This window comes from Mirounga leonina, unplaced genomic scaffold (assembly GCF_011800145.1).
Source record: "Mirounga leonina isolate KUSES-001 unplaced genomic scaffold, KU_Mleo_1.0 Mir_126, whole genome shotgun sequence".
Lineage (NCBI taxonomy): Eukaryota > Metazoa > Chordata > Mammalia > Carnivora > Phocidae > Mirounga > Mirounga leonina.
The window spans coordinates 28,407,780-28,430,304 of NW_023270314.1; the positions used below are offsets into that span (position 1 = coordinate 28,407,780).

General features: G+C 47.1%; 2 protein-coding genes across 2 annotated transcripts; one reads left to right on the top strand and one right to left on the bottom strand.

Annotated features, from left to right (window-relative positions):
* The first annotated feature begins 7,302 nt into the window (after nucleotides 1-7,302).
* On the top strand, nucleotides 7,303-10,617 carry FKBP11 (FKBP prolyl isomerase 11). Its single transcript, XM_035002758.1, has 6 exons — nucleotides 7,303-7,553; nucleotides 7,733-7,798; nucleotides 8,165-8,252; nucleotides 8,534-8,567; nucleotides 8,936-9,006; nucleotides 10,381-10,617. Exons 1-6 carry the CDS (start codon nucleotides 7,431-7,433, stop codon nucleotides 10,596-10,598), a joined length of 600 nt encoding a protein of 199 aa, XP_034858649.1. The 5' UTR covers nucleotides 7,303-7,430; the 3' UTR covers nucleotides 10,599-10,617.
* Nucleotides 10,618-10,999: 382 nt separating this feature from the next.
* CCDC65 (coiled-coil domain containing 65) lies at nucleotides 11,000-21,836 on the bottom strand. Its single transcript, XM_035002756.1, has 8 exons — nucleotides 21,518-21,836; nucleotides 20,789-20,956; nucleotides 14,950-15,119; nucleotides 14,270-14,408; nucleotides 12,450-12,647; nucleotides 12,031-12,249; nucleotides 11,511-11,663; nucleotides 11,000-11,397 (listed from the first exon to the last, which is right to left on the bottom strand). Exons 1-8 carry the CDS (start codon nucleotides 21,647-21,649, stop codon nucleotides 11,083-11,085), a joined length of 1,494 nt encoding a protein of 497 aa, XP_034858647.1. The 5' UTR covers nucleotides 21,650-21,836; the 3' UTR covers nucleotides 11,000-11,082.
* Nucleotides 21,837-22,525: the final 689 nt, after the last annotated feature.

The following is a 22,525-nucleotide window of genomic DNA, read 5'->3' on the forward strand; positions in this document are numbered from 1 at the left end:
GAGCAGACCTTCATCCTTGATGTGCAGCAGCATGGGACAGTATTTAAATGGTGAGGGTACTTCTGTCTCTGGTCCCTCTCTCTAGACTGCTCCTTCTCTCAGCAGAGGGGTAAAGGGTACACTTGACAGGGGGAGAGTGAGGTTATGGAGGAACTTAGGCTTATTTCTACACTGCTTACTACTTTCCATCATACTCTGGAGGGGAGCCTGAATGAATTGGGCACCAGGAATGCAAGGGCTTCGTGACTTTGCTCTTTTAGTTGTAAAGGATTTCATTCTGTTCTTAGCCTTGTTTATCACCTGTTGGTAGACATTAGGGACTTCATTGGCTAGAGGACCCTGAACTTGGAGTGACCCACCCTGTCTCCACTCTCAGATCTCCCTAGCCCTGTGCAATCAGGTGCTTCCGGTTGGAACAGGGTCCCCTCATCCATAGATTGGAGTCCCCTCACCTATCTAGTTTTGGACTTTGGCAGTGGTAAACATGAAGGGTAAAGGTCTGGATGGTGTAATGAACTTGATCCTCCTTACAGCTATGGCCCTGTATCACCTCTACTTCAGGCATACGGTTCCCCATTGTCAGGATGCCAAGCCTCATCCAGAGATTCCACAGTGTCTTGAGGGAAAGGACAAGCCTTTGCCCTCCCAGCCCACTCCTGCCACTACTCTCTTCATCTCCTGCTACTACTGTCTGGCCCCAGGAAAAGAAAAAGATGGAGCATCCCCTTCCTTTGGTGGGTGAGGTCTTGGGGAGCTAGGGAGGCCTTCCCCACTCTCACCACTTTCTTAAGCTTTGGGGACAGAGACCTTCCCATCTTGATGTGGAAAGGGACAGGATTTAGGCATACAGTAAGTTTGAGAGCCCCAAGTACCAGTGTGAAATAAATCATTTGTATTCAGTTACCTCTGTGCTCCTCAAAAGTCCTGCTTGGTGACCAAGGTTACTGATAAGAGCACCTTTCCCAAGTGCTTTATTTATACATTAATAAGCATATTCCTTCTAGTACTATAACCCCTCATAAGATAATGGAAAGGACTTTAGCTGGATGGCAGGTCAGTGGGTATCTTTTGACCCCTGAAGAGGATGACCTAGTCCCTTTTGTCCCTCAGTACTCCCATTTAAGATGCCAGGAAGGAGGTGGGGGGAGCCCTCTTGTGGCAGTTCGCTTAAACTTTCCAGCTTCTTTTGAGGGCACATGGTGGGATGGGGGAGAGACTTAACCTGGAAGATACATGTTCAGCATCCAGCTCTTAGGACAAATAGCAACCATATCTGCCCAGAACTTGGAATAGCTCTTCAGTTATGGTTTGACAGAAGACTTGAGGCCCAGGGTCTACTTCAGAATAATTTGGGCAAGGGAGTTTCCAACATGAGCCTGGAGAGAACCAGTGGAAGGCCTTGAATTTGTCTGGGTGGGATGGAGGACAGAACTGTTCCCTTCATTTCAGAGTTTGGGGACAGTGACAGGGAAAGTGAGTGTGGTATGTAGGAGTTTCTCAGACTTGAGGTATAAGGTCTGAAGGCTCTGAGGGTTCACTGCATCACTTCTAGTTCAAGTGCCAGATTGGTCAGAGCAGAAAAAACAGGTATTTACTTAGTACCTTTTAGGGTTTCAGACCTGTGCTAAGAAGGAAGTCAAACCACTGTTCTGATGGAGAGACCTGGGAATCCATTTCTGGGATGCTCTGAAATCCTTTGGGATATCCATCCATAGTGCAGCATGTGGGTTAGTGAGAGTTGGGGAATAACTGTGTGGAGGATACCCCTCTGCTGCTGCTTGGTGCACAGGGTGGTGTCTTTGGGCAGGCAGTCATAGTACTAAGAACACTTCTTTTCCAGTTCTGAAGGGTGTGGAGATAGGAGGGCCAAAGTCCAGCTCTCTACTTTCTAACCTGGTAACTGGAGGAATAGAGTAAGTATCCTGCTCGTCACTGGGGAGCAATAGGATCCAGAGACCTTCCTTCCTCTGTAGGTTTTTCAGTCTAATTGGGTTTCCTGGCCCTGGCTGCTGGGATTGGGTAAGAATGACCCCGAGTTCCTGAGCAAAGGGAAGAGAAGGTTAAATCTGAGGAAGTGCAAACCTTGGGAAAGGGAGCAGTGCAGTGGCTGGAGGTCTGGAAGTGAGGAACTTGGGTCAGGACTATACACCATCACGGCTTGAAGGTGAGTGTCTGCTTGTGTGTGTCACTTTGGCCATGAGCTGCAGAAGAGAGTGGGCTGAATGAGGGCATAACCATACCTAAAAAGAAAACATTTTGTCATCTAAGGTATACATGCCCTTGAAAATATGGCATTAGATTTTGAATCCAAATTTACATATGCTGACTCACAGGCTTTTTGTTTATTAAGTCTGTTAAAAATAAACAGATTAAAAATATTTAAAAAGCAGTGCCCTGCTTACTGTCTGGCACATAATAGGCATTCAGCCTTGATGAATGAATAAACATCATTGTCCTCAACCAAACTGGACCTGGTGGGTACCCTGTGAGTCCAGGGGGCTGTGGTAGAGTTTCTTCTACTCGCTGACAAGACACCTTTGAAGGTGGAGCCCTTTCTAGGAGTGGCCCTCTGATTTCAAACTTGTGCCTCCAGTCAGGGTTGTGCCAGCTTCCCTACCTTTCCCAAAACCATCTCACCTTCCTCTGTCCTTCAGGTTCCTCTTAACTTGATCCACGGGGAAAGCTCCTTCCTCCCAGTTCCCTTCTGGGCTCAGGTGGGCTTGTGCTGCCCTATGTGGGTGATATTGTTGTCTTAGTTTTGCCCGATTCCCATGCCGCCCCCCCCCCCCCCCCCCCCCCCCCCCCCCCCCCCCAACTCCACCCCCACTTCCCCTTTCCATCCCGGACAACGCCTCAGACCTGGACTGGGCAGGAGCTTTCCAGCTTCATGACACTGTTGCAGTCAGCCCACGCATCAGAGCAGTGTGCACGGTCACAGCTTTGCTCAGAAACCTTCAGTGGCTTCCCATGCCTTTGTCTGACATTCAGGCTCTCCACAACCAGTTCTTGCTTCCCTCTCTAACTCCCTCTCTAACTCCCTCTCTCTACTCCTTCTGCTGGAACCCATTACTTTAGCCAAACTGGGCCACTCATTTTCCCCAAATAGCTGACATCTGACCTGCTGCCTTTATCCCCTTTCTCACTTTTTAAAAAATACCACTTTTCTTTAAGATCTACAAAGCTGCCCGTGACCTCTCTAATCACAAGGACTCTTCCCTCCCTCTTTAGTTTCATTAGCTCAACTCATTCAACATCTCCCACACATTCCCTTGTATTCTTATATATTGTGGTCATTCATTTAATATTTAATTTTAAAGTTTATTTTTGTAACCAAAATAATTTTCATTGCAGAACATCCAAACAAAACATAAGTATACAGAGCGACATGTGGAACCTGTTCCCCTCTACTTTTCTCACTCCCATTCCCAAGGTAACCACCTGTGGCTATTTAGTGTGCCTCCTTCTGGTAGTTTCTTTTTTAAAGAGCTATACCTCCACACATTTGGGGAGGGGTTAAGATATAAGTGGACTCCTTTCATATCTATTATTCTTGGTTTTTTAAAATTTATTTTTAAAAATATTTGTCAGAGAGCACAAGCAGGGGGAGCGGCAGGCAGAGGGAGAAGCAAACTCCCCGCTGAGCAGGGAGCCCGATGTGGGACTTGAGCCCAGGACCCTGGGACCATGACCTGAGCCAAAGGCAGACACTTAACCGACTGAGCCACCCAGGCTCTATTCTTGTCCTCCTCCTTGCTTTTTTTTTAAAAAAACATAAGGGTATATATATTTGTCTTGGAGGTTTTCCAAGTTAGTATAATTATATATATATTTTTTACAGATTTATTTTTATTTTAGAGAGGGAGAATATGAGCAGGAGGGGCAGAGAGAGAGAATCTCAAGCAGACTCCACAATGAGCGCGGAGCCTGACTCAGGGCTTGATCTCACAACACCGAGACACGACCTGAGCTGAAACCCAAGAGTTGGATGGATGCTTAAGCAACTATGCCACCCAGGCACCCCAGTATAGTTAGATATTTTTAATTCTATTAAAAGTATCGCATAGCAAAAAGAAAAAGTATTACATAGCATAATATTTATTCAATATAAAACACATCTGTCTAGAATCTGTTATATGGGGGGGTATTGTGTAGCTAGTACCTAGGGGACTCCAGGCATGATCGTAACCTTGTCCTTGCCATCGGTGAGCTGGCTCTTTAGAGATAGGGAGAAGTGGGGCATACACAAACAATTGCAACACAAGGGAAAATATAATAATGTCCCCCAGTGTATGCTGGAAGTTCAGAAATAAGAAAAGTGGGGCGCCTGGGTGGCTCAGTTGGTTAAGCGACTGCCTTCGGCTCAGGTCATGATCCTGGAGTCCCTGGATCGAGTCCCGCATCGGGCTCCCTGCTCGGCAGGGAGGCTGCTTCTGCCTCTGACCCCCCCCCTCATGTGCTCTCTCTCTCTCATTCTGTCTCAAATAAATAAATAAAATCTTTAAAAAAAAAAAAAGAAATAAGAGAAGTGACTTCTAAATAAGGGAATCAGGACTTTACAGAGGAAGTAATATTTCAGCTTGGTTTGGAGGCAGCTTGACAGGTGAAGGAAGAGCATGAGCCAGGGCACAGAGATGGAAACACATGACGCAGGTTCATCTGATGCCAGACCACAGTCCGTGAGCAGGAAGAGGATTTGGTTCAATTGAAGAGGATTTGGTTCAATTCATAAATGTTTATTGACCCATCTATATATCAAACACCATACTAGGCAATGAGTATAGAAATGAGAAAGATGAGGTTGCTGTCATTAAAAGGACTTCAATTTAATGGAATAAAAGCCAAGTTTGGAAAGGCAGACTAGGACCAGATGGTCAAAGCTTTCAACTGGCACGTCATGGAGTCTGAATTTTATTCACTGGGCAATATGGGGCCATAGGCTCCATGACTGGAGCTGAGCAGATAGCAGCAGTGTACAGAATGGGCGGAAGTAGGAAGAGGCTGGGGATGAGGGACTGAGAGTGCTCTCTGTCTGTCTTTGTTTAAACCAGATAGAAATTCATTTCTACCTCAGTTAAAAAGTGTCTGGTGATAGGCAGTCCAGGTCTGGAATGGTGGCTCTACGGTTATCTAGACGACTTCTTTTTTTTTTTTTTTTTTTTTTTTTGAAGATTTTGTTTATTTAGGGATGCCTGGGTGGTGCAGTTGGTTAAGCGTCTGCCTTTAGCTCAGGTCACGATCCCAGGTTCCTGGGATCAAGTCCCGCTTCAGGCTCCCTGCTTAGTGGGGAGCCTGCTTCTCCCTCTGCCTGCCGCTCCCCCTGCTTGTGCTCTCTCTCTCTGACAAATAAATAAAATCTTTTAAAATTTTATTTATTTATTTGAGAAAGGGAGAGTGGGGAAGCAGACTCCCTGCCAAGCAGAGAGCCCCATGCAGGACTCAATCCCAGGACTCCAGGATCATGACCTGAGCCAAACGCAGACGCTTAATCCAGTGAGCCGCCCAGGCGCCCAGGGCTTAGGCTTCTTTTTGCTTCACCGTCCTCACACATAGCTTCATTCTCATGGTCACCTCATGGTCTGATGTGACTGCTGGAGTGTAATTCATCTCCTCTACGTTCCAGGCAGCAGAACAAAGGAAGGGAAGGAGCTTGGGGAGAGGAGGAGGAGCACACAATGACACACTTCTTAGCTGAATTAATTCCCTTTAAGGAGCCTTGCTGGAAGTCCAGGACAATATTTCCAACACTTACGTTTATGTCTTACTGGCCAGAACTTAGTCCCATGGCCTTATCCAGCTTTAAGGAAGACTTGGAAATGTAGTTTTGTGTTTATTATTATTTTTTAATTTGAGGTATAATTTGATGTATAATTTGCATGCAGTGCAATGCACAGATCTCATATAGTTTGATAAGTTCTGACAAATGCATACACCCATGTAAGCCACCTCCCTATCAAGATACAGAACATTCCATCATCCCTAGAAATTCCCTTGCCATCCTGCTGAGGAGACTTTCAACAACTCCAAAGAGAGAGGTAATGAGGGCTTAATTAGGGTAGTAGCCCTTGGAGAGGTGGTGGAAGGAGAATCCAAAGGAGACTGGTTGATGTGGGAGATGAGAGGAGAATCTAGGAGAATGCTAACAGCAGAGCCACTAACAGAAACTAACAGAAAACAGAAAATAGGGAATTCTAGATTGTTACAGATGGGATGGATGGAGAAAAAGGAATGAGTACAGTATTGGGTGTGTTGATTTGACGTGCTGGTCAAACATCCAGGTGGAGATACCCAGTAGGCAGTTGTATCTAGAGCTTGGGAGGGCATTCAGAGCTCAATGGCATCAAATACGAGAGAGATGCTAAAGAGGACAAGGGACCAAGAAATGACCCAAGAATTTGGTGACTGAGCTCACTGATGACTTTCTGAGGGAGCAGAATTCAGATGCCATGGCCTGAGTGGGCATTGAGGGCTTAAATCGTACAAAAGGGGACTGGTTGCATTGTCTGAAATAATTTAAAACCCCTTTAAGAAACTGAAATCCTTGGGGTACCTGGCTGGCTCAGTCTGTAGAGCATGAGACTCCCATCTTGGCGTCAGTTGAAGCCCCATATTGGGCAAAATAAAAATAAAATCCGAGGTCCTTGCACAAACAAATGGGTTATAGGTAGCTGCCCTTTTTACATGCTTGCTGATAAAGGAGGAGGGATATGTTGGTGTCAGGAAAAGATAAGGCATTCACCCCATCCTTACAGGAAAATAGCTCCTGGCTCTATGAAATTAGCTTTCCAAAGAACAGGGAGATGAGACAGCTCCCTGCCTCCTATGACCTCCAGAATTCAAGCTGAAGGGCTGGAGGTGGGAGAGGGATGCCCTCTTTAACAACTGCTGGGTGGGGTGGGCCAACCAGACACTGCCAGGACAGGTGTGAAGAGACCTATATCTTCAGAGGAAAGAAAGCAAACACGCTGGACTCAGGCAATCCTGGGTTTGAATCTTGTCTCTGTCGCCACCTAGCTAGAAGACCTTGGGCAAGTTACTTAACCTGAACACCCAGCTCCGCATCTGTAAAATGGAGACAATAATGCCTGCTTTTCAGGGTGGTTTTGAGGATTACAGAAAAGTGACTGGCACACAGTAGGTCATCGTAAGTGGGTGCTATTAAGTGATCCAGCCCCTCGCTATGGGACAGAACGGCTAACGGATGGGTCCTAAAACGCGACCTTCGATCTTAGAGGGTAGGGAGGGCTCCCGGCGGCCTCCTCCCTCCAGGAGGTGGGGACAAGGTGGAGGAAGGGCTGCTGGAGGAGGAGCTGCAGCGTCGCGACCCGCCCCGTCCCGTCCAGTCCGGCCTGGGCGCCGAGGGAACCGCTGTCCTAGCCGTCGCCCCCTGAGCAGCCTGTCCTGGTGCCCCGTGCCTTGGCCCGCGTCCAGTCATGACCCTGCGCCCCTCACTACTCCCGCTCCGTCTGCTGCTGCTGCTCAGTGGGGCGGTGTGCCGCACTGAGGCTGGGTTTGAAACCGAAAGTCCCGTCCGGACCCTCCAAGTGGAGACCCTGGTGAGGAGAGGGTGTCCCGGGGCTGCGGCGGCTGGGCCGTGGGAGGGAATGAGGGGGTCCGAACGAACCTGGGAGCGGGGAGGAGAGCGAGTGCGGGGACTGGGCAGGGGAGTGCCGGGTGCAGGGGCAGGAACGGGATCTCTGGAGGAGCCTGCGTGACTCCCTCAGTCCGATCATAGGTGGAGCCCCCCGAGCCGTGTGCGGAGCCCGCTGCCTTTGGAGACACGCTCCACGTACACTACACGGTGAGGGATCTGGGGGGCCGGGTCGGGGCCTGGGAGGGGGCGGCGCCCTGCTGGAACACGTCAGCGTTGGCTGCGACACGTGGCAAGCGGTGCGGGAGTGAAGTTGGAGCTCTGGGGTCGGCGAGCACGTGGCGGGGGTAGGGGCGCTCCTCTTGCCTGCCCATTTCCCTTCCCCGCTTTTCCGCCAGTTCCGCCCCGGCGCAGAGAAGCGGAGGGTGGGGAGAGCTCCGAGAAGTGCTAGCCCTTTGGGGCTTCCTGTTGCTTTCTGCCCAGAGGGGACTGCTGGGCTGCAGCTGCGAGGGGGGTGCCGCCGCCGCCCGGGGGCCCAGGTGAGTGTGGTGCGCTCCTGCTGCCCTCTCCCCACAGGGCAGCCTGCTAGATGGACGCATTATTGACACTTCGCTGACCAGAGACCCTCTGGTTATAGAACTTGGCCAAAAGCAGGTGATCCCAGGTATGTGACCTGTGCCTCCCATTCTATTTCTTCCCAGCCTAAGCCCTTCTTCGCCTCCTCAAGCCCTGAAATACATTGGAAATGCCCCCCGGGACTCTACCGGTCACCTCCTGAGGTTCAAATATGGCTTCTAACACTCCTTTTGCCCCATGCCCCACTGGCAACCAGGGATTTGAGCAGTGGGGAGCTCAGTTGAGGGTCGTAGGGAGCCTTAGATCCTCCTCTCCTGGGATTTGGGGAATGTAGGTAGCTTCCTGTTCAGTTGTGTCTTCTTCCTCAAGGTCTGGAGCAGAGCCTTCTAGACATGTGTGTGGGGTGAGTATCTGGGCAGGGGTGGGCTTGGGTACCCCCTTTGCACGGGGGGAGGCTTACTTTGCTATCCTTGCTCCTAGAGGAGGCAGAAGAATGTGTGATAAAAGCTTTGCACTGGGCAGGTCCGGGTCATTGGGACCCCTAAGAGCATCCAAAGCCACTGTGCCTATCTGACTGTGGGTTTTGTTGGAGGAGTTGAGGCATATGGGGGGACAGAGACCTTTCCTGGTCAACCTGCTTGGTGCTCAGGTGGGAAAGTTCATCATTTGGAGTGAATATCCAGAGAGTTTTGCTGGTGGGACTGCAGATGGACTGAGGCTGTGGGCCCACCTGGTCCCACCTCTAGCTGTGATTCACATTCCTTCCCTCAGAGAGAAGCGAAGGGCAATCATTCCTTCTCACTTGGCCTATGGAAAACGGGGATTTCCACCGTCTATCCCAGGTAATCTGACGAGGCCTTTCTCTCTCAAGGCAGTCAAAATACCCAGGCCCTCAGAGCTCTGTCTGGAGCTTGAAAAAGTCTAAATCCAGTTTTCTGGAAAGGCCAGGGGTGGCTGGGGCCTCCTTCTGCAGGGCTGCTTTTTTCCTCTTCAGATCACCAACAGGGACTAGAGACCTAGAATCTGTTAAGGCTACCTGGCTTCCCTCTGGCAGAAAGCAACTTTTTAGGGAGGAGACACCTACTTGAGCCACTTGGGTCTGTTGCCTCCGCTACCCCTTCTCAGAACTCTAGACTTTTTCCTGCCTTTTCTTTATCACCACATCTCCACCCCTCCTTTCAGGCTCCCCCAGGGAGGAGGCAGTAAAAATATTCACAGTCAAGTAAATCAAAACAAAGCAAAACAAAAAACAACTTTTGGAAGCCAAGTCCACCCTATAACTTTAAAAGCTATCGGGTGCCTGGGTGGCTCAGATGGTTAAGCGTCTGCCTTCGGCTCAGGTCATGATCCCAGCGTCCTGGGATCAAGTCCCGCATCGGGCTCCCTGCTCCTTGGGAGCCTGCTTCTCCCTCTGCCTCTCTCTCTCTCTCTGTCTCTCATGAATAAATAAATAAAATCTTAAAAAAAAAAAAAAAAAAAGCTATCAACAGGTCACCGGACAGATTTCCTAAGATGCAGATCTCTTGTTTTGGGTTATGACAAATGTCCTATTAGCTAAAATGTTTTGTACTTCAGATTATTAGGATAAAAGTTCTTATCCTAGTTCCAACTTAGAGGAAGAACCGCAAAGAGGGTCATGGGACTAAAGAAAAACTCTTTTACCCAAAGCTCTGTGATCTCCCCATTTCCAGTGTTTGCATTTCTCCCTGACTCACTCCTCTTCATTCACCTGCTCCTTACTTCTTAAGCCACCTCTTTCGTCTGTGTTGAAACATCTATGTTTTCTAACAGTCACATTGCATGTGCTCCTTGGTTGGTGACATTTTAAAATGTCTAGGTTAAATCCAGTTAATTTCAGCCCTGCAAAGATTCTATTGATGTGGCTATTTGGAAATGGGAGTACAGTTAGTATAGAGGTTCTCTCACTTATCACTGGCAAACAGCCTGTATGTCTTAGATCCACAGAAAGTTTCCCTGTCCTGTCATAGACTTGTCACTGAACACAAGCCACACTTGGAGATTTGGGGTAAACATAACTATCAGTAGAGTCTGCTCATAACCCTTCTCTACTTTTGTCTAAAGGAACTCAACATGTTTAAATCTTGTCAGCTTCATAGTTTTTGCTGTGGTGTGGCCTGCCCTCCCTGTTTTCATTTAGATTCTGAGCCCTGGATAAAATGCAGAGATTCTAACCCTCAACTCCTCTCTGCCTTCAGCGGATGCAGTGCTGCAGTTTGATGTGGAGCTGATTGCACTGATCCGAGCCAACTACTGGCAAAAGCTGGTGAAGGGCATTTTGCCTCTGATAGGCATGGCCATGGCGCCAGCCCTCCTGGGCCTCATTGGGTATCACCTATACAAAAAGGCCAACAGACCTAAAGTCTCCAGAAAGAAGCTCAAGGAAGAGAAACGAAACAAGAGCAAAAAGAAATAATAAATAATTTTTAAAAATTTCTCTGGATTCTTCACCTGATACTTTCTGAGGCTACTGCTGTAAGTGGGAATGAGGTAAAGGGCTGGGGTAAAAGGCATTCTGAGTTGGATCTTGCCTGACATTGGGGTGGTTGGAGGCTTTGGATCACCTCTTCCCCTGCCTCTTCTTGTCCTAACTTACCGCCAAGGACCTGCTCTTGAATGTTCCCATAGGATCTCTACACCCCAAAGGTATTGGTTCTGGCCCTCATAGTGCCCAGACTCGAAGAAGCAGTGCTTCATGAACAATGAGCCTCCTGATAATTGCCTAGCTATTATCTCCACTCTCTGGGGCCACCGTATTCCTGGTATCTTCCAAGTAGACTGCTCTGTCCAATATGGCAAACATAGAAGGAGCTCATAAACCTCATGGAAATTTTTAATAGCAAAGTCCTCTGGTCTCTCAAAAAATTGTTTGGGGTTTGAAAAGCGATTTTCTCCTTATATCACAGGATGTGGGAGATCACATGGGCTGCTTCAATGATGTAAGTGGTTGGAGGTGGTTTGTCACCTGGCTGGGTGGTAGGTGTGGACAAAGGCTGGGGTAAATTACTTCGATGGTTGACGATAAAGAGTGGGTTGAGCTGGCTCATCACTTCGTCACTCACTGAGATGCCATCCAAGTACTGCTTCAGCATCTCCCGCAACTTCCCATTGATTTCTAACAACTGGACATGTCTATGTTGGAGGCTCAGTTGCTCCAGTTTCACTTTGTTGTACCTTTTCCAGAAATTCTCCATCCCTGTGTAGTTTACTATCACCTGGGAGTTGGTTAAAGGGAGAAGGTGCGTGTTGAGGCCCATTAGCAAATGCAGCCCAGTACCCCATGATCCCCAACCTTGGGTGATGGCCTCTGGACCCTAGGAACTTTTACCTTTGCGAGCTGCTCGGTAAGCTCCTCTGGGTAAATTTCTTCTATCTTCTCCTGCTCCTTGGGAGTCAAGACTGATGAATAGAAAGGCAGCACTTTTTCTTCCTCTGTTTCAAACTTCCTACATATTTCAGCAAGTTTCAGGATCTTTTCACCCTATCAGAAGCAGGAAGAGACCTTTTATTAGGAAAGGGGGTGGGGAGGGGAAATAGTGGAGCTGGTTCCCCTGCTTAAACCCAGGGAAGCAATTCATCCAAACGTGAGACAAGAGTAATGAATACATCTAACACAGAGTGCTTACTAGGTGCCAAGCACTATTCCAAGTGTTTTACAGTCTTAGCAAATTCATTATTAATTCATTTAATTTAAAATGTGAGAGGGGAGGGAACACGGAATAAAAAAGGTACTCCAGATGTCCACTCAGGCAGGAAGCAGGAGAAAGCCCTCTACCTCTCTCAGACCCCTTTCGCTTTGCAGGGAGCCAAGTTCCTTGGTTTTGTTTGACTGCCCTCTCCCCTGTTACCTTATCGACGATCCTTCTCAGGGCCTTGAGGGTGGCATTACTTTCCAAGGTGAGTTTGACTAAGTTTTCCTGGGATAGTTCCCGGGCCTGAGTCCTTTGGGCCTTAAGTTTTCGCAGTTGGGCAAGGACCAGCTCCTTGTCCTTACGAATGTACTGGTTCTGGTCTTCACTCTCACGGCTGTGCACCATGATCTTGCTTTTTAAAATAATTATGGAGTCCTGGAAGAACAGAGTTTAGAGGAAACCCTTGACAAGCTAAAGGTCTTCAGTGAGACAGGTAAAAGGACAATCTGGGGACTGAAATCCAAGGATCTCGTCTTTCCCCAACCAGTGACAGGGTCCAGTGGAAACTGGGAGAAGATGACCAGGGGATAATGGAGCATTTAAAGCAGTGAGTATTTCCAGTTGGCTGCACTCACCTGTAGTCTCTGTATTTTTTTCATCTGTGCTTCAATCTCTTTGGAGCTCTTCTCATCTTTCACCTGCAGCGTCTCAAAGGCAATCTTTTGGTCCTCTGTGGCATCGGTGTAATTCTTGAGTGCATCCTGGAACCTTCTCCACAGATCTTCTACTATGTTCTCCAGTTTCAGTCTTAGAAAATGCTTCTCTTCTAAATTCTAGGAAGTGGCACCAAAATAGCCAGTGCTTGGAATTACTCTGTCAGTGCCCTTTTACTGCCTCCGGCACCCTCACCCTCTTGACCTGCTTATAACCCAGTACAGTGCAGAGGTCACCAATGAAAACGCCTACAAAGACCAGGCAGATGATGTAAATAAGTGCTGCAAGTTAGAGGGGGCCTGTGGTGAACCAGAGAAGAAATGCTCCATGGTCATTGGGGGAGGTGGGTAGCAGATCTGTTCAGCTCCACACGAATGTATTCCCATTTGGAAATGTGACCCAGTGTTACCAGATCTTTTTTCAGGAGAAGCTAAAATTTTGGGGTTTTATGTGAAATCTCCCCCATTTTTCTTTTATTAAAAAAAAAATTTTTTTTTTTTTTTTTTTTTTAATTAAGTAGGCTCCATGCCCAACATGGGGCTTGAACTCATGACCCTGAGATCAAGAGTCGCATGCTCTATGGACTGAGCCAGCCAGGCCCCATGCTGAAATCTCCCAATTTTTATTATTTTTTATTTTTTTATTTTTTTAAAGATTTTATTTATTGGGGTGCCTGGGTGGCTCAGTCGTTAAGCGTCTGCCTTCGGCTCAGGTCATGCTCTCAGGGTCCTGGGATCAAGTCCCGCATTGGGCTCCCTGCTCAGTGGAAAGCCTGCTTCTCCCTCTCCCACTCCCCCTGCTTGTGTTCCCTTTCTCGCTGTCTCTCTCTCTGTCAAATAAATAATAAATCTTAAAAAAAGATTTTATTTATTTATTTGACAGAGAGATAGAGAGCACAAGAAGGCAGAGAGGCAGGCAGAGGGAGAGGGAGAAGCAGGCTCTCCTCTGAGCAGGGAGCCCAACGCGGGTCTCGATCCCAGGACCCTGGGATCATGACCTGAGCCGAAGGCAGCCGCTTAACCAACTGAGCCACCCAGGCGCCCCAAATCTCGCAATTTTTAAATGTAGGAAGCTTATTTTAAAAATTTACAAAACATGGTGCGCCTGGGTGGCTCAGCTGGTTAAGCGTCTGCCTTCAGCTCAGGTCATGATCCCAGGGTCCTGGGATCGAGCCCCACTTCAGGCTTCCTGCTCGGCGGGAAGCCTGCTTCTCCCTCTCCCACTCCCCCTACTTGTGTTCCCTCTCTTGCTGTGTCTCTTCCTGTCAAATAAATAAAAAATAAAATCTTAAAAAAAAAAAAAAATTACAAAACACTATGGAGCAAAAAAAAAAAAAGAACCCCATGCCCAAACCCAGGTCTGCAGGATAGCTAAGTGTGCAGCCTCTGGGATGGTGGATAGCACTTTGGGCCAAGGGCAGACCTGGATTCTCCTGGTTCTATCACAAAGCAGCAGCATGACTTTGGCAGATCAGTTTATTTCTTTGGGCCTTAGTTTCTTCATCTACAAATCATAGGCGTGAAGCCAAATGATCTCCTTGGTGCCTTTTAGCTTTAAAGTGCATTTCCTTGACATTTCAGAATGGCTCTTCCCAACCAATTTCTACAAAGTTACAAAATGCAGTAGGGGTACAGGCACTTTCTTGATTGTGTTGGTTAGGTGTCTCGAGGACCTCCAGTGGCCTAGAGCATTTTTCTCTCCCTTCTCTCCCAGCTCTTGCCCAGCTACTCTCCTTCCGTACCTTGTTTTTGAGATCATCCCACATGCTCTGGAACTCCAGCTTACTTTCATACTCAGAATCTATATAGCTCTGCTCCATGGCCATGAAGACATCTTGTAGGTAGTGAATCTCTTTTTCATGCTGGTCAGTAATTGTCTTCCTGTGGGACATAAGACACTTCCTGCTCTGAAGGATAAAGCATATGGACCAAAAAGGACAACTCAAAGCAGTATGTAGTAAAACTACACGAGTGGTTCAAACTCCTAGGTACTGAAGGGTCAGGGAGGGAGGGTAGGCTCTCTTCGTTTTAGGGTCGGAAAGAGTGAATAAGATTATTTTGATTTTTGGATAGGCAATCCATTCATATGATACGAAAAGCAATAAAGTACCAAATGTTTCAGTGAGAAGTCTCCCTCCCCTCCCTGTCCCCTGCCAGATGGGTTGGATTTTGATAGCTGAAAGCAGGTGGTGAGGGTGTTACAGAGAGAGACCTGGCATGGGCATAGGGAGGCTGAAGCCACAAGCTTAAACCCGCATTAGGTGAGAAGGAACTCTGGATGGTCTCTGGTGGGGGTCAGGTCATAAGCAAGGGGGGATGCTCCAGGTTGCTGGCCACCCGCTTAGATTAGAGGTAGCTCCTCGACACAGGCCCTGGATACTCTCCTGGACTCAATCCCCGATTTCCTCTTAGGCCCGCATACCTTTCTGTCTCAAACTCTTTGGTTAGGGCCTCCAGCTCCGTGTTGTAACTTTCCTCTAGGAGGTTAAGCCGGCATCTCTGCAGGGCTAAGAGCTGGTCGATGCTGTGCAGGTGACTGCGCAGGGCATGGGCATACTGCTCCTCTGCTTCGGACAGGTCCTTGGCTAAAGACTGGGTGGGAAACAGAGTTGCCATTTTGGCTGAATGGCCTCAGTGCGAGAAAATAAGAGTGTATTCAGCTGGATGGCATGAATGGCATTTTCCCCTAGTTCCTGATGCCAGCTCTCTGGCTCTAGGAGAGCTGGTTCTCTGACTCATGATCGGAAAGTAAGAGTGACATCAGGGAACCCCACGTAGCCAGGCAGTGTCCTAGGGACAACAGACATGTATAACGATGAGGCTACCGCTAAAAGGAATTGAGGATTCTTGGAGAAATGGCAGCTCCAAAGTCTGAGGCAGAAAATAAACAAGTAGAACCTAGGGTATCTTGTCGTACAAGACAGAAAAGCAGCTATGAAAGACCAGTAGGGTCATGTCAAAAGAACGCAGGAACCAAGAAAAGTATCTCACTGGGGCAGATTGTATCTTCCAAAGATGGGCATAACAGTATCTGCTATCCTACCATCTTCTCCAATGTGACCTTGCCACTCCTCCATCAAGAGGTATTCTTTTCCATCTCCTTGAATTTGGGCAGACGCTGTGACTACTTGGACCATTAGAATAGGGTGAAAGTGACATGTGCCAGTTGCAGACATAGCCCTTACGTGGCCTGGCAGCTTCTGCTTCCTGCCCCTTGGCATGCTTGTTCTTGGGACACTCCCTCCAGGAACCTAGCCATCACACTGTGAGAAGGGCAGTGCCTGCGGAGGAGCCATGTTAAGGCATTCTAGTCAACAGCCCACCTGAGCTCCCTCCCAGCTGACTGTAGCCTCACCTGACATCTGACTGAAACTGTAGGAGAGACAGCAAGCAAGAACCATGCGGGTGAACTAGATCAACAATCATGAGAAATAATAAGTTGTTGTTTTAAGTCACTAATTTAGGGATGCCGGGTTATGCAGTATTGGATAACTGGAACACACACTGGCAAAAAGACAATGTGAGCATCAGTAAGGATAAAAACTACAATGGACTGGAAAATATCAGTTATGTTTATGAATTTATAAGGAGACTTAAAAAAATCAGTTACCACTGGAGGATACCAGACAATCCATTCTTTTTTTTTTTTTAATGGTGTATAAAGGGCAAAGAAAGAATCAAGTATTTATGCTGCCTTTATTGTATAAACGATACCTCTTGGTAACTGAATGCTGAATGATAGAAGTATCTCTTTATAGCAGTATTCAAGCTAATAAATGAAAAAGGAATGATACTATTAGAAAATCAGCATTTTGCAATCCCCAGTGAATGAATGGATAATCAACAGCTGCTAACATCACAAAAAGAGATAACCAGGGGCGCCTGGGTGGCTCAGTTGTTAAGCATCTGCCTTCGGCTCAGGTCATGATCCCAGGGTACTGGGATAGAGCCCTGCATCGGGCTCCCTGCTCAGCACAACCCCCTGCTTGTGTTCCCTCTCGCTGTCTCTCTCTCTGTCAAATAAATAAATAAAATCTTAAAAAAAAAAAAAAAAGAGAGAGATAACCAGGCAGGGTGCCTGGGTGGCTCAGTCGGTTGAGCATCTGACTCTTGATTAGGGGTTGGGTCATGATCTTGGGATGGTGCGACTGAGCCCCGCCTTGGGCTCCACGCTCATCAGGGAGTTTGCATGAAGATTCCCTCCCTCTGCCCCTTACCCCACTCGCATGGCTCTCTCTCTCTGAAATGAATAAATCTTAAAAAAAAAAAAAAAAGAGAGAGAGAGGTAACCAGCCTCCTGATGGAAGAATACAACATCTCCAACCTTCTAGATCTAATTACCAAGATCTAGGAAATACAGAAGACAAGGTAACATGTTAAACTACAATATAGAATACTATGCAGTTGTTTAAAAAAAAATGAGAAGTTCTTTATGGGCTAATGTGGAATAGTCCCTAGGATATATTATTTGAAAAAGACAAGGGGCAGAACAGTATGTAGTACTACCATTTGTGTAAAAAAAAGGTTTACTCATGAAATTAAAATGATTGAGAGAGGCCCTGCATGGCTGGAAGGCACTGGTGGGAGGGCACTTTTCTCTATATAACTTCATCTTTTGAATTTTGAATAATGTGAGTGTATTACCTATTCAAAAAAGTAAAACAAATTAAAATTAAAATGAATGAAATGGGTGCCTGGCTGGTTTGGTCGGTGGAGCGTGCGACTCTTGATTTCAGGCTTGTGAGTTCGAGCCCCACATTGGGTGTGTAGATAACTTAAACATAAAAATCTTTTTTTTTTTTTTTTTTTTTTTTAAGTGAATGAAACAACAACAAGGATTTAGTGAATGCCTACATGATCAGGCACCTTGAGCCACTCACTGTAAACTATCACAACCTCTATGCAGGGCTAGTTTTTACCTAAATGTTTGGTATGAAACAGGATCTTTTGAAATAGGTGCTGATAATGGAAGCCTCTTCATTCACTCAGCCAATGTTTACTAAACCTGTCATTACCAGCACTGTGCTGGATGCCAAGGATTCGGGGATGAAAAGACATGCTCATTGCCCCCCAAAGGAGCTTTCAGTCTTGCAGTAGGAAAGGAGTTACATAAACAGAAATTTACAGTATAACATGGAAATTGCTATGAGGTTGATGATTTACCAGTGACAATGGGATATAAAAGACTGAGTGCCTACGTCTGACTAAGAGCACCGGGGAAGGCCTCACAGGACAGATGTCATTGGTGAGCACTCCTGAAGGAGTGAGAGTTTGCCAGGAAGACTGAAGAAATGGGGAAGAGAGAATTCCAGATAGAGGGAACAGCATGTGCAAAAACACAGGTAAGAAACAAAGTGGGCTGTGTGAAAGGTACAAGTAGAGGCCAGATCATGAAGGGCTTTGATGTTCTTTCCTGGAGTTTGGATTTTTTCCTGTGGAAGAGGGGAGCCACTAAAATTTAAGCAGTGGAATAAGAGGATCAGATTTTTGTTTCAAAAAGATAATCCTGGTAGTTGTGTCGACAGTCATCTAGAGGTGGCTGAGCATGAAGGCTGGAAGATAGGAGACTGTTGGAACAGTCCGTAGGAGAGAAGATGCCCAGGTCTCACCTGCAGCAGGACAATGGGGAAGAAGAGCAGGGTATAGCTTTGAAAAATACTTAAGCAGAGGATTTATACAAAACTTAGTAACAAGTCAGGGATGGAGGCAAAACCTAGGATGATTTCCCAGATTTCTTTGTTGGGTGGTTTGGTGAATGGCACTGACCACCTGAATAGAGAGTAAGGAAGACCAGATTGTGGAAAAATTGGTTTGGGCCTGGCCAGGGAAGGGGGAGCTCCTGAGTTTGGTTGTGAGGATAATGCAACAGCCAGGAACAGATATCTAGGAATCTTAAATAGAATGATGTAGAACTCACAAAAGAGATCCAGGCTGGTTTTACAGAACCTGGAAGTCATTAATATAAAAGTGGTATTCAAAGTCAGGGTAGGGACGCCTGGGTGGCTCAGTTGGTTAAGCGACTGCCTTCGGCTCAGGTCATGGTCCTGGAGTCCCAGGATCGAGTCCTGCATTGGGCTCTCTGCTCAGCAGGGAGTCTGCTTCTCCCTCTGACCTTCCCCCTCTCATGCTCTCTCTCTCTCTCAGATAAATAAAATCTTTTAAAAAAATTAAAAAAATAAAGTCAGGGTAATGAGGGGCACCTGGGTGGCTCAGTCGGTTGAGTAGCTGATTCTTGGTTTCAGCTGGGGTTGTGAGATCGAGCCCTGTGTCAGGCTCTTCACTCAGCGATGAGTCCACTTGAGATTCTCCCTCTCCCCCTCCTCCCACTCGTGTTCGCTCTAAATAAATAAATAAATAAAATCTAAAAAAAATTAAGTCAGGGTAATGAGCACGACTGTCTAGGCCCTAGACACCTGGTTAAAGGACGAGATGGCCAGACTTAGAAACGTGGGAAATGTTAAAGTTCAGGCGTTGGAGAGAGGAAGATAAACTCACAAAGAAGATTCGCTATATATCCCAGAGGCAGGAGAAAAGCCAGGAAAGAATGGTGTCATGGAAACCAAAGGAGAGTTTCAAGGAGGGTGTGACCAAGAATGTCAGTGCCACAGGGGCACCTGGGTGGCTTGGTTGAGCATCTGACTTCGGCTTGGGTGGTGATCTCGGGGTCCTGGGATCGAGTCCCGCGTAGGGCTCCTTGCTCAGTGAGGAGTCGGCTTGGCCCTCTCCCTCTGCCCCTCCCCTCTGCTCAGGTTCTCTCTCTCAAATAAATAATTAAAATCTTTTTTAAAAAGTCCATGCCACAGAGGAGTCGGGTTAGATGAAGACTAAATGATGAAAAGTATCCGTGGTTCGAGCCTGGTAGTCTTTACCAGAGCAACTTCCTAGGGAAGAGTGGAAATCAGATGTGGGATGCAGGATAAACAGGAAGTGAAGAAGTGGAGATAGCAAGTGAGGATCACTAACATTTGCACATTTAACACGTGTAGGTTCGGTTATTCAGGAATGACCCTGAAGGTGTGTGATTTACCTAAGGTGGGGACTGTAAGCATAAGCTACAAAGCTGGAAGCTAGCTGGCTTAAGGGTGAGCCTGACCATTGCTCAGCATCCCTAAATGAACACTGCTGGTTCTCTTCTCAGCAAGTATTTGATAACTCTCAATAAGGGTCTGAAGAAGTCACTTAAAAAGCCATAAGGTTAACTGGTGGGGTAAGGAATTCTAATGTATAATGGTTTTTGCAAATTTGGGGACTCTTAATATGTATCACTTGAAGCTTGCCCAGGTCTACTGAAATTTTTTTCCCTCAGGAGTTAGGCTGTGAAGGAGAGATGTGTCTTTTCAAGAGGGGGCATGCCAATGTATATTTTGCTGTTACTGTGGGACTTCTGTTGTTGTTGTTGTTGTTTTAAGATAGAAAAGACTGAGGAGTCAGTAAACAGAGGTTAAAAATGGGATTAAAGAAGGGATATAGCAAAATCCCTTAGAAAAGAATATGGTATGGATTCAGCTCAATCTCCCAAGAGCATATGGCTGATTGAGTTGCTTAGAGATCCAGAACTGCTCTTACCCATGGAGATCTCAGATTCATCCAGGGCCACTGAACTTGAATCAAAGAGACCAAACAATTTGGTTAAATAAAGTACTGGAGTAGGAATCAAGAAACTCATGCTCTGGTTCCAGCTCTCTTGCTGATTGGCTGTGTGACACTGGGCAAGCCAGTTCCCCTGTCTGGAACGGAGTCTTCGCACATTGAAGTGAAGATGCGAGACAAAGTTCAAGTCACTGAGTGATGTCTGCCTGTGCCTTACAACTCTAATATTGTACAGTGCTGGTTTCAGGCAGTAGATGACCAAGGAAATGGGTACGCTGAAGCAGGGGAGAGGGAGGACAGCCCAGTAGTCCACTTTTCATTTCAGTGAAAACTGGTATTACTAATGCCCGCTTCATCACAGCCTGCATCTTGTGAGGGCTTTAAGGTTGATTAAAAAATTAGGGGCGCCTGGGTGGCTCAGTCGGTTAAGCGTCCGACTCTTGATTTCAGCTCAGGTCATGATCTCAGGGTTGTGAGATGGAGCCCCACGTCAGGCTCCACTCTGGGCATGGAGGCTGCTTGAGATTCTCTCTCTCCCTGTCCCCCTGCCCCTCCCTACCCCTCTCTCTCTCTCCCCCGAAAAAAATGATACATAAATTAATTCAGTAGGCCCATTCTATTAAAAGATCAAGGCAGCCAGGTTCAAGTGTTTCACTGGGAAGAGCACCTACCTTGATGACACTGTCCTTGCAGTCCACCACTCGTTCAAATGTTTGGCTGAGGATCTCAATGTCCTTATGAAGCTCTCTGGTCTTGACTTCCCTAAGGACGGTTCTCCACTGTGTGTTAATCTTGTTAAGGTTCAGAGCACTGTTGTGCTCCTCCTTGGCCAGCTTGTCCTGTGTGAAGGAATGAATAAGCCCCAGGAGGTCAGGGCCTAAAGCCCTGTTATGGTAAAACAAACAAGATCACAGGTTGTCACTGACACCTTACCCTTTGTCTTTTCTGAGAGACCAAAGTTCCTGATGACTAACACTCAGGGAGTTCCTGTTCTTGTTTTTGGGAGGGTCTGAAGTAAGACAGGAACTGCTTGATGGCATTTTGGGGAGGGCAAGGGTGAATTTCCTTCAGGTGAAGGCATCAGAGCAGGATGTTGTTTGTAATCTCCAGGGAGTATATCAGAATTTCTGACTGCTCGGACAGCTGATAACACCTACTGTCCCAGTCTGGGGCTCAGTTGTGACCGTCAACCTCTATACCACTTGCCCCGCTCTGTGCTTCGCAAAGAACTGCCTCCTCCCCAAACAATGTTGCCAGAAACCTAAGTATATTTGGGTTTCAAGATTTCCGGAGGAGGGAAGGCCAGCATGAAAACAGGCTGCCACAATGAGAGGGTCAAGGCGACAGGGCCAGTGCAGGGAGTGGGTGGGGCTGGGCAGAGTAATGCAGAAAGCCATCACCTTCAAGAACTGGCTCAGGAGCCTCTCTTTCTTCTTGGCCATCTCCTCCTCTGCCAGCAACTTCTGCTGAAACAGAAGCAGCTGCTCCTCATCGGACAGGGGTAACTTGGCCTTTTTCCCTTTCTTAGGCATAGCTGGGGGCGGGGGGTGGATCTAGGCAAGGACCCTCAGTCTGCTTTGGTCAGCTTTAGAAGAAATAGGAGGAAAACGCCCCAGAAAAGGGCCTTACGGAACTGCCCCTGGACGGTAGTGGGACCTTAGATCTTAGCCCTCCCACAAGAGAGAGCCAGCCTGGGATAGCAGCGAGGCTGGGGTCTGGAGCCAAACGCATCTACGTCTCCTAGCAACGGGGATCTCGCTAAGATGGCGCTGTGAAAGGCTAGGAGGAGAGACTCTGGCTTGGAGCGCCCTCTGCTGGCTGGAGGACTGCAGTCAGTTTTTAAGAGATCCCGTTTTACCTCTCAAAAGCCGTAGCCTCCTCACTGAACATTTTAAAACTTTTTATTGGGCGGGAGGGGGGGGGGGTTGTTTTTCATAGAATGTCCATATTTTAGCATACAGGTAATAACAAAGTTTGGAGGGAAATGTGGAGAAATGGGAACCTTGATGCTTTGCTGGTGGGAATGTAAAATGGTGTAGCCACTTTGGAAAACAGTTTGGCAGTTTCTTAAAATGTTGAACATAAATTTACTGTGTGATCCAGCAATTTCACCATTACATATCAATCTAAGAGAAGTGGAAACGTATCCACACAAAGACTTGCTTAGGAATGTTCTTAGCAGCATTACTCATAATAGCCCAATTGGAAACAACCCAAATGTCCGCCAACATGTGAATGGGTAGACAAAATACGCTGTTTTCATACAATGGAATACTATTCAGCAATAAAAAAGGAACAAATTACGTATGCATACTACCACGTGGATGAACTACAAAAACATGCTCAGTGAAAGGAGCCAGACACAAGAGACCACATGTTTTAAGTTTCCATTTATATGAAATATCCAG

Excerpts from the sequence above, each read along its gene's own strand:
- CCDC65 (XM_035002756.1), bottom strand. The coding sequence starts at position 21,649 with ATGCCTAAGAAAGGGAAAAAGGCCAAGTTACCCCTGTCCGATGAGGAG. Across the intron at positions 12,648-14,269 it reads GGGATGATCTCAAAAACAAG|AATTTAGAAGAGAAGCATTT; the intron begins GTACGGAAGGAG and ends GCCACTTCCTAG. Across the intron at positions 11,398-11,510 it reads TTACCGAGCAGCTCGCAAAG|GTGATAGTAAACTACACAGG; the intron begins GTAAAAGTTCCT and ends ACCAACTCCCAG.
- FKBP11 (XM_035002758.1), top strand. The coding sequence starts at position 7,431 with ATGACCCTGCGCCCCTCACTACTCCCGCTCCGTCTGCTGCTGCTGCTC. Across the intron at positions 7,554-7,732 it reads CCCTCCAAGTGGAGACCCTG|GTGGAGCCCCCCGAGCCGTG; the intron begins GTGAGGAGAGGG and ends GTCCGATCATAG. Across the intron at positions 8,568-8,935 it reads CTTCTAGACATGTGTGTGGG|AGAGAAGCGAAGGGCAATCA; the intron begins GTGAGTATCTGG and ends TCCTTCCCTCAG.